The sequence below is a fragment of the Pipra filicauda genome, unplaced genomic scaffold (assembly GCF_003945595.2).
Source record: "Pipra filicauda isolate LSUMZ 115617 unplaced genomic scaffold, ASM394559v2 scaffold16_size7369187_pilon, whole genome shotgun sequence".
Lineage (NCBI taxonomy): Eukaryota > Metazoa > Chordata > Aves > Passeriformes > Pipridae > Pipra > Pipra filicauda.
In genome coordinates, this window is record NW_024104207.1 from 5487254 (window position 1) to 5498656 (window position 11403).

At 42.8% G+C, this 11403-nt stretch overlaps 1 protein-coding gene across 1 annotated transcript in view; it reads right to left on the reverse strand.

The window, feature by feature from the left end:
• TARBP1 (TAR (HIV-1) RNA binding protein 1) overlaps window positions 1–6702 on the reverse strand; it is a 34767-nt gene extending 28065 nt beyond the window's left edge. The window contains exons 1-7 of the mRNA XM_027750498.2: window positions 5859–6702; window positions 5678–5775; window positions 5168–5237; window positions 4191–4339; window positions 2932–2984; window positions 2168–2265; window positions 955–1090 (exon numbers count right to left, since the gene is read on the reverse strand). Coding sequence (XP_027606299.1) covers window positions 955–1090; window positions 2168–2265; window positions 2932–2984; window positions 4191–4339; window positions 5168–5237; window positions 5678–5775; window positions 5859–6702 — 1448 coding nt within the window. The remainder of the gene's footprint in view (window positions 1–954; window positions 1091–2167; window positions 2266–2931; window positions 2985–4190; window positions 4340–5167; window positions 5238–5677; window positions 5776–5858) is intronic.
• Between the last annotated feature and the right edge of the window lie 4701 nt (window positions 6703–11403).

Here is an 11403-nt window from a genome sequence, read left to right on the forward strand (position 1 = left end):
TTCATATATTTTCTAATTATTAACCATTCTCAATACATTGAATTGCATTGAACATATTCTACTAAGTATGACACAAACACTGCCTGATCAGACACCACACAATCCAGCACCAAGGCTACTGCTACAGGTACTTTCAAACACCTATATTAAAACTTGGATGAGCATACACCTGACAAAACAAAAAGGGAGAGAGGAAGGAACAAAATCAAAGCTAAAGGAACAATCCCCACAATTACATCAGTTCAAACTGATAATTTAATATTTGCATTTCTATCTGTAACAAATATAGAAATAAAATACGTTTGCCATCAAATTTTCACTCGAGTAGAAAACTGAAAAAAACCTCCAATGATCTTTTATTAGCAGAGGTGTGTCTGACTTTTTATTTCCTTTTCTTTTTCTAAACTGCTTCTATGCAATATTCCTTCAACCATGAGTAAGATTTTATTTAAAATCTCAAATTTGATTAAACTGGAATGACAACTGATTTTTAGTGGCTCACTAGTAAGTGAAAGCAGACACTTAGGAAATATCAATGTGATTAAGATCAATACTGAGGCCAAGAACTTTTATCTAGCCTTTTATTTACAAATCTTTCAGTTTCCAGCAGCCTCAACTTCTATTAAACCAGGTTGCAACGTAATTAGAATAAAAAGAAGTGTGATATATATCAATCAGGAAGCATGGAAGACCAGGGAAAAATTATGCTAAAAAAGAAGAAACTACAAAGATCTAAAATGCAAAACACTCATTTTTTTAAATCACACAGAGATATAAATACATTACTTTTTGAACTGCTTTTCTCTGCAAACTAGACATAAAGGAGAACCTTCCACTCCCATGCACAACCATCCTTTCAGAAGTAACAAACATGAATTAAATCCTGGCTCTCCAGATTGTCAGCGCATTTCTTTGGAAGGAGTCTGTAAGAACACAACACAGTGTATATTTTACCTTAAAGCATGAAGTCCTTCAACGCCAAGTACTTTACATGCAGGGATAGATGCCAGAGCCATAGAAAGAAACAAAATGGGAACAGCACACCAATGCCTACTTGTCATCTTCTGAATAAATTTTAACAGGAAGCTACCTTAAAATAAAAGTAAACAAACAAGCCAAAGTGATTTCTTGTTCTCCAATGCATTTAAATAACATGGACCCCAGCAGAAGATTTATGATAATTTCTGACAATTAAATGAAAGACAACAAAATTACATTCCAAAGAAGTCTGTCATTAAGGTAATACGATAAGGAGAGAACCAGAACGATACCTAATATTGGCTTTGGTAATCTGCATTAACCACCATATTCAGGAATGGAATTTTAACTGATTGTTTTGAGTACTAAACAATGCCTTTTTTAAGCTGCTACTCAGTTTGTGTGATGGTAGACCATAGTACACAGTGATTCAACCTGTTTAATGGATGCTGGCATGGCCAGAGCAAGCCTCGATAAGCATGTGCAGTCAGTGGAAGCAGGCCACCCAGTCTCAGGATTGCTAATCACAGACCTTCCATTTTGTGATAAAATACATGTCTTGGGACTGGGCAGAGAAACAGGGCATCTATTGCATTACAAATATATGTTTCCTACCAGAATATGTACCTGTAGATACAGGGTGCTGAACAGAGCTGGTTCTATCCTTATTTAATCCAATAAGACCAGATATTAAATTCTGGTCTGCCAAAGGATGCTCCTTCTTTTCAGCCTACACTAAAACTAAAGTTTGGAACAATCTCAGAACTCTTCCTCCATCCAACTTCACAATAAAAGAATCCCTATTCAGCTTCTGCTTCAGCACTTGGACTGGCTCTTTTGAATGCCTCACTGCCCAGGTCATGACTAAAAATGTCTGGCAGATAAAGAAAAAAGAATCTGCAAATACTGTTCACCTTCAGAACTTTGAAGCCTGTTTTGCCTTTTTTTTTTTCCCATTAAAAAAAGGTAAGTCTGCTTCAGTTTCCCCCTAAAACAATTTCATAACTTAATACTGCAGCATCCCTTAAAGCCTCTGAAGACCTTTCTTTCCTCTGGAAAATCCACTGCCAGGAGAACTACTCCTTTTTTCTCTCAAGTAAATATTTACATGAGATACAGAAAATGGGTCCATAGTTTTTATTTAGTTTCTTTGCATAAAAAAAAATATAAAGGTGAAACTGAAACATACCTTTTTCTTCTTCTGGAAGAAGCATGAAATAAGTAGCCAAAAACTTCTGTAGTTTCATTCCCAAAGGAGGACAGGCTCCTATTAACTGACTTGGTGTCCTGTTGGTTTTAAAACATCAAATATACAACTGGCATATGACAGCATATACCAGCTTTAATATTAGATTTAAGAGATTTAATCTAAAATCTAAGATTTAGAATGTTTACGATTGTTCCTAAACAAAAGCAAAGTGTTATTCAGTGGTTAATTGCAGAATCTGCTAAACAGGCCATTGACATGGGAGTGCAACTCCTCAAATTCTTCTCTGCTCTTTATATATTTACAACAAGAGAGGCCAGTGTCATCTGCCAACCACAAATAGTCTCCTGTAAAAACCCACTTCCAGCAGTTATGAATTGGCAGTAATCAGAGCAGTCCTCCTTTCTGTGTGGCAAGAAAATGAGAACGTAAAAAAATACTCCACTAAGTTAATAATTTATCATCTCTCACTTCATTTCCAAATTAATATTTCAAAACAAGCTGCAAAATAGGACCTTGAGGCATCCTATGTTGCTATTACTAGGATTAAATTGAACCTACTTTATCTCACTCATAGCTACCCACCTTTCCTGAAAAACTCTTTACCTGTTTAGCAGCACCTTTTTTTTATGTTTTCCTTTAGTTAAGATTTTACCCACATACTAAAACCAGTATTATTAGAACACATGTCCAGCAATCAAGAAATTAAATAAACAAATAAATAAATAAATAAACCACTGACTTACCTGCTGTAGAGGGAACTTTCTGAGAGGGCATCCATTAATGGTCCAATAACAAACTGATAAAAGAAAATAAGAACAATGGCTAAATGTACATTTGAAAGGCACTGTTACATAGAGGCTAACTAAACTTATTTCACTAGACTTTAGAAGAATAGAGTCAGAAATTAGAGAACACTCTTGCCAGTAGTAAATAGTAGGAGCAAAAAGAGGAGGTAACGAAAGAGAAGGGGGACCAGGAGAGTAAACAAGCAAAGTGATTTTTCCAGCAGGTACATTTCAGAGAGTATTGTGAAAGGTGTAGGCGAATAAGGAATCCTTTTGGGAAACAGACAAAGATATTTAAACATTAAATAAAAGAATGACTAGGATGCAACATAGGTGCAATGATTTAGGGTGTATATTAAGGTTGACTTCATTTCAAGTTACTCATTAAGAGGCTGACTTGACACTTTACCTAACAAAATAGCACAGGGACCTGCGGCACCAGCTGGTCACACAGAGACTCTGCAGAACCCAATAGACAATGAGAAGACCCCAGATCAAAAACAACTGTTGGACCAAGAGGCACGTGCAAGGCACACGAAGAGTGGGTGCACAGACTGTAAGGGTACAAAATCCCAAGGACTCTTCTGTTCAGGTTCCCTCTACGGAGGCATCAACAGGAGCTCTTATCATGTCAGGTACCACGATTAAATTACTTAAAGGAACCAGTCATCTGGGGCTCTGCTACAGGAAACCCAGGGTAGAGTTGGTAAGGAAAACCTGTCTGAGTGCAGTGAGTGTGGGAAGTCAAGCAGGGACCCATTGGCTCACTGGAGCCACCCATTGTGAGGGGGCTTCACTCCCAGCACTTGAAGTCTCAGGGGTGCGAGTGTGACTCCCAGAGTGACATCCGAATGGTCAGACAGGAACACTTCCTTAACACAGGGAGCTCTGAAAATCTGAAGCATCTATCACTCCTATGACAATTTCAGTTCTGGCAACAAATCTGAATTAAAATGGGAGCCAACTTTAGTTAGAGGGCATTAGTTTGAAACGTGGGAATGAATGACTGCACTCAAAAACATATTCTCTCTAGCCTGGCCATTTTTCAAGTAATTACATATATGACACTACTTACAAATACTGCTATCAGTTGCACAGCTAAATAAATTACTTATACATAATGTGTCTGGTTCCAACACTACTAAAGCAATTACTGTTAAGATATATTACAAATTAAAACATTTGTTTGTTCAGGCAAGTAACAGTAACGCCCTTACCTCCAAAAAACCAAGAGAATTTGGAAGATGCTTTGTTTCATAAAGCTCCAGAAAATGAAGAATGCCTTCCTTTGTCAATGTTTTATTCTCACTCTCAAACATTCGTTTATAAATGCACATATGCCACGATGGGTGAAACAGCCAACAACCTGTTACAAAAGGAAATTCTTCTAAACTGACACAGAAATGACAGTGAGACATTAACACACAACATACTGACATTTCAGTCAACATTATAGTCTACTCACTAGATAAATCAAAAAGATGACTATAGCTATTGATTTATAAAAACACCCTGCTTAATCTAATACAAAAAAAATTAACACATTTTTTCAAACTTACCCCCTACATTATATTAGTTACAAATTAAAATTACTATTAAGGGCAAATGCCACATCCTTCTTCTTGCAACTTCACTTACACCAATATATTTACCTGCAATACTTTCACATTAATAGTCTTCCCACTTTACAAATCTCTAACATCTTGCACTGCCTAATTACGTGTGCTCCGTTTTGCCCTAGACATGCTGCCTCAACACTCATTTTATTTATTCTCTCTCCATTTCTAACAAGTTAGGGGTTTTTTTTCCCCTTTTACAGAGTTGTGTAGGTGACTTGGCTACTAAGACCCACTTCAAGATTCTCTGGTTTTATTTTCACATTAGCTTAAGTAAAGCAAAACATAGTGGAAAATGATCCTTTATTTGGGTTTGTTGACAGAAAAATAGTATTAAAATATAACATAATAAGAAATAAGCATATATTAGGATTTCTTCTCAGAAAAGGGTGGCCACTGCCTATGCATATTTACCAAGCATACAGCAGACCAACAAAAACTGGAACAGCCACTCAGAAAACACGTAAAATAAGAAAAAAAAATAACAAAAAGCTGCTACTAAAACAGCAGAAGAAAACAGAAAAGTGTAACTTAACTGCCCAATATTTAAAGATGTACCAGAAAAAGTTACATCTTACCTTTGTCCTGTGATATGGCATGCTCATATAAACTGTTTAGTTTTGGTAATACTGGCTTTATAACATGGATCTGAAAAGCAAATTATATGTAATGTAAATAGTTTACATCTCAGACCTAGGAACTGGCAGTTACTCTTGAGCCAGAATTTACTATCAATACAATTAATATAGTAATTGACAACAGAAGTGCATTTAAATAAACCTGCAATGCCTGTGGTATGTAACAGTTGCAGTTTAGCACTAAAGAAAATCCAGGTATTACTTTCTTAGCTCAATCCACTACTTTAACCTGATTTATTCCACAGAGTTACGAATTTATTCCCAATGAATGACACGTGCTGTGTTTGAAGTATTTAAAAGTTGAAACAAAAATACCACTGTTAATGCTTACTTAAGACACCCTCAATCACCAAAACTGGAAATACTTTGCCCAATAAAGACATTTACAGTACATGTGCCAGAAATGAGTGAGTACGTCTAAGACGGGCACAGATTCTACAGCGCTCCCACCTGGTTTCCTTCCAAAGTTTCCATTATCAAAATGTAAGTTTCCCAAAACTGCAGGAGTTGCTCGTTCTTCTCAGCAGACCACCAAAACAGACTCGACTCTGACAGAAAAAGAGGAGGACACAGGTTTCTCCTCGGCCCGCAGCCCGGGCCGTGCTCCCCTCCCGCTGCCCGCCGGCCGTACCGTGTCCGCCGTCCGGGGGGCAGCGCAGCTCGGCGCGCTGGCCGCCGCTCAGGTCCAGCGCTCGCTTCAGCAGGTAGCGGGCCCGCTTGCGGCACAGCCCGTCCCGCTCCGTCAGGCCCTCCTGCACCACCCGCCAGAACCGCGGGCACAGCCTCGCGTCCAGCCCCGGCTCCGGCCCGGGCGGGCCCCTCGGCAGCAGCGCGTCCGCCAAGGCGCTCAGCGCCAGCAGCGCCCTCCCGGCCCGCGGCGTCCCGCCCGCGCCCAGCAGCCCCTCCCAGACGTGCGGAAGCGCCGCGCCGTTCCCGCCCAGCGCCGGCAGCAGCCGCCCGGCCACCAGCGCCGCCGCCGCCTCGCCCTCGCCCTCCTCCCGCACCAGCGCCAGCGCCGCGGCCACGCACCGCGCCACCAGCGCCGGCTCCTCCAGCCGCGGCGCCGCCGCCACCAGCGCCTCCACCGCCGCCTCCTCCGCGCCCGCACCGCCGCCCGCCGCCAGCTCGGCCAGCGCGTCGCGGGCGAGCCTTGCCGCCAGCGGCGCCCCGCACAGCTGCACGCAGTGCCGCAGCGCGCCCCGCGCCGCCCGCGCCGCCCGCAGCCGCTCTCCGCACCCCGCCGCCCCGTCCCCGCCGCGCAGCAGCGGCCGGCACCGCTCCAGCGCCACCTCCCAGGCCGCCCGCCGCAGCGCCTCCGCCTCGCCCGGCGGCGGCGGCCCGCCCGCGGCCAGGCGCTGCAGCAGCAGGCGCAGCGCCTCCGCCCGCTCGGCGGAGAGCGGCGCGCACACCGCCCGCAGCAGCGCGGCGCGGTCCCCGCAGCGGGACAGCAGCGTGTCTGCCAGCACCACCTCCATCGTGCGGGGGGAGTCGGGGGAGGAGCGGCGCCTCCGCGGCTGCGCAGGCGGGGGCGGGCGGGGCCCCCGAGGAGCGGCGTGCGACGAAAAAACAGTATGGTTAAACCATGGTTTGGCGGTATGTTTGCGTTTAAAATATTCTTCATCTTCAGGTCATAACATTTTTTAAAGCCAGTTTTCACTTAAAAACAAACAAACAAACCAGAACCCACAAAACATCAAGCCTTTCGAGAGGACCTAAGGGGTGAACACCAAGCTGAACAGGAGCCAGCAATGTCCCATTGGGGCAGAGAAGGCAAATGGTATCCCGGGCAGCAGGTGGAAACCCGGAGTTCTTCCCCTCTTTTCAGCACTGGTAAGGACACCCCTCTAGTGCTGAGTCAAGTTCTGGACTCCTCAAGTGCAAGGGGTACACTGACGTACTGGAAAGGGTCCAAACTTAAAGCACAAACGGGAATGCAGGAGTCTCTCTCTGAACATCAGAAAACATTTTTTCTGTGATGTGATCCAGCACAGGCACAGGTTGCCCAGAGGAGTTTCCCTCCTTGGAAGATACTCAAAACCCATCTTGGACGTGGTCCTGTACAACTGTCACTAGATGACCCTGCTTGAGCAGGAGGGCTGGACCACAGGACCTCAGAGGTCCCTTCCAATCTGTTCTGTGATTCTGTGCTCCTGTGAAAAGTGAGATGGGCACCACCTGTGCAGCCCTGTTGTGCCAGCGGCCAAGGGACTGGTTGCAGGGGAAGTCACATCAGCTGCGTGGCTCCCGCACTAGCACTGGGGGGAAAGTGACTGGAGGGTTCTAGCCCTTGGGGTTTTGTGGTGCTGTGCTCCCCCATGACACTGTACCCACCTGCATGAGTGTTCCTGGTCATGGTGACTGCCAGGCACAGCCTGGACCCTTGTGTGCTCTCATGGGCTCAGCATGAGGGGACCTAATGGACACATCTCAGGTGTGGACCCCTGGCTTGAGGGGGTGAAGTTCCTTCGTTATGTGCCGTAGAAACTCTCTTTACTCTTCACACACATTACAGTGCAAGACCAGGCAGGAGTAATACACAAAATACCCATTTTTCCCACCTATCGCAGTTGTTCTAACCATTTATGCCAAAAGAAGTTGTTGAAACCAGTCTGTGTTCTCATCACAGCATACCACAAGTCTGTCTGAATGCCTAGTTTCTTCCTCAGAAGGTCAGAGGCATTCCTGGACACTGACTGTGCCGTCGGCTTCTTAGGAGGGTCTAGGCCACCAGCACTGAGGCCAGAGAACAACTCCCATGCAGTTCAGTGTACTGGTGCAGCCAAAACCTAATTAAGAAAATCAAACCAATTTCTGGTAAGTGTAAATTCACTACGCAAGATTACAATTCCTGTGAAAAAAATTTAGAGATCGGCACCTCAAAAATGGTGGCAAACTACTCTCCTAGATGTAGTTATAGGAAAAGGCAAACCTGGAACCTTCTGTTCCTGTGAAAGCAATGAACAGCAAATTTCCTGCACAGCAGCACAGATACAACAAGGTTTCTAGTGGGCATGTGCATTACCTTGGCCAAGCCATAGTTGCTTAGAGTCTAATGAAGAAAAAACTGCAAGTTTTCTGAGTGGGCTTCCACTTGATCACTCCTCTCTCACATGAATAGTCTCTCCTTTTCCTAGCTATGCATTTTAGAAATTTTAGAAATTTGTTTTCTTTGAGATTCTACTGCTTGCAAAATGGCTGAAGTGTCTTATTAGAAGTGAACCTACAGTGTGATTGCATATTTCCAGAATATGCAATCTATTCTGGAAAAAGACAGTAGAAATTAATTATTTTAAACCCAGTAGCTAACCCAGTTTCCACATGCCTTACCACTTTGCATGTGTTCTGTTACATATCAACTAAAGAATACAGGAGAAGCTCAAGAAAACAGTCCAAATGATACATTTTACTCAAATTTAAAGTAAAACTAAGTACTTTGTTTCACACACAGAAACATGTTTCATAGGAGAAAATATTACAATGTATCTTAGTAAACAGGATGCTTACAGTTTAAATCTCTTCCCTACCATAATATATGTTTGTTTGCTTTTCTATTTGCTCTGATGTCTTTAGTAATTTTTCCATTTCCTACTTATAGCATGCAGTCTGATGAATTGTGAGTGTTTCTTTTATCAGGCTTGAAAAGGTGACGAGCACTTTTTATTTCAATCTTACTCTTCCCTTCCAGGCATTTGTAAGACTTAAACAAATGAAGCGTTAAAGGTCTGCACAACAACTAGTAATCAAAACGGAATAAAATATACTAGGTGCTGTGCTACTTCTCCATTCCTGTCTGAATTCTGCTTTGCCTTTATTTTTATCACAGTGGGGTGCCAAATCTAACACCTTATTACATTGAATTAAACAACAGCATTTAAATTTGAACTGTTCCACTGCAGATCATATTGTCAGACAAAAAAGGAAATCAGGCTTGGGGAGTTTCTGAATCGAACATTACGACAACAAAATAAACAAAATAAATAAACAACAACAACAAATAAACCAGAAAAGTGGATATGGACTTAAGAGAGAGAAAATGAGCAAGGAGCAGCATTTTGTAATTTTCAGATGGCAAGAGTCACACCACTCACACCCTCATACCATACTTGTTGTGTCTTCATGCTATGACCCTAAATATGTGCATTCCAGCTCTACAATTCCAACACATACCCCTGCCCCACCAAAGACTGTGTCCTGTTCCTTTTTTCTATGCTTTCCAAGTTTATCCCAAGCCCTTCCTGCCTTCTTTCCAAGCCATCCCTTTTCACAGTCCCCCAGCCTGCCAACTGCAGCCACCTCTAGGATCCCAAAGCCCTTCCAGCCTAGGCTTGCTGTACCAGCCTCAGCACTCAGAACATTCCACACATGTTGATCTCTCATGTACTCTACACTCCTATTTATAAGGTATCCTGTATTCCCTGACCTGTCCAGGTCCCTTCCAACCTCAGCATATGACCAAGATCAAAGGTTGAAATAGCTTAGGGTTTTTTTTGTGGTTTTGTTTGTTTGTTTGTTTGTTTGTTTTGTTTTGTTTTGTTTTGTTTAGAGAGGACAGACTGTAGCTGCTTGCTTTATTTCTGCCAGACAAGATATTCTCCCTTGATCAGAGCAATCTATTTTAATAATGTAAGACTAAGAGGAATTACCTGAAGCATCAAAAGCATCCACCGTAATTGCAGACAGCCCTGAAATAAATGGCCAGTCTGAACATGTCCTCTTCACAGGCCACTACTATCTACAGGCCACAATATACTTCTCAACTCCTTGTAACAGATGTAGGGCTTACTGCAGACTCCTTTCCCTTTACCAGGGTCTTTCAGTGCCATTTAATACTGTTGATGAGCCTATGGGAGAACAAAGATGAGAAGCATGTTATTGTTGATTCTTATCTGAACTTTGTAGCAGCATCTTTGCTGACGGTTTGAGTTTCCAGCAAATGTATACTTTTTCTTGTGTAAATGCTTTCCCTTGTGATCATACGAACAGGCAATTCTATACCAGGAACAATTTGTGGATGATCATTCCAGTGGCTGGTTGTCTTAGAAAAGGATCATGGACAAAGGTGCAATATGAACTACAGAATCCTGGAAATCCCCACTTACCATTTTGGAAGGATGTGTTATACTCTTGCCATAAAGACACTGCTAAGGTACTGAGGCACTACCTTAGATTATTAGAACCCAGGCCAAGTATATGTCTTTAAAAAGTTTAGTTTTGATGATGGTTTTAGATCACACAAAATACCTTTTGTCTCATGAAAGTCCCATACTACCACCTGCACATTTACAGGTAATTCTGCACAATTCATAAGAAGGAGGGCTCAGTTGACCCTGCAGTGTGACTTTCTTTCCTTGCTAGATTGTGTCTGCATAGTGTAAGGTCTCTAGATGGACTGGATATGTAACACAGCCTTTTGTCTTCTCTCCCACTGCATGCAGGAGAAGGAAATGGGAGATTTCTGAAAGAGTTATGCAGAAAATTGGCCACCACATCCCTATCCCACAATAAAGAAGTGAAAAGCACAGATGTGCTCCATACAATAAACCTTACCTGTTAGTTAGGTATATTCACGTGCTCTTCTAGATTTCCTCAGTGCTGCTGTGCAAAAAACCAGTAATGCACATAGCTGGTACATGAATCTCACTCCAAAACAGCACTTGTGCTGAGCAGCATAGATGGGAAAAGAGACCAGATATTATGGCAAAGGTTCATACCCAAGTACAGACATATGTATATCTTATAGATTTAGGTGAAGCTTGACAAGGTGGGTGGAAGTAGAAGGATTAAAAAGGGACTGTTACTGAGAAACTTCTCCTCTCTGCCAGGGGATAAGGAAAAAGGGAGCTACAAGAGGTAAGAAAGGTAAAGAAGAAAGTCACCTCATTTTTGTCAGTTTGCCTTAAAGTCCTTGAACCCCCTTGCTAAGAGAGATAGAGGCAGAATTGTTCTAACTGAAAGAGGAAATCATTGATATGCAGCCAGGAAAGCTAGTCACGACATTTCCACTAGGTGGTTGTGCTGTTATCTCCTGACCCTCTAGTACTTGTTTCATTTGCCTTCCTACCCCCATCCCCAAAAACATTTCTTCTGGCTCTTTCATGTCACAGTGCAAGTATGTCTTACTCTTTACCACTTTAAAATGAGATTCAGCTTGTCCGTCCAGCTAGTCTCTCCCTCCT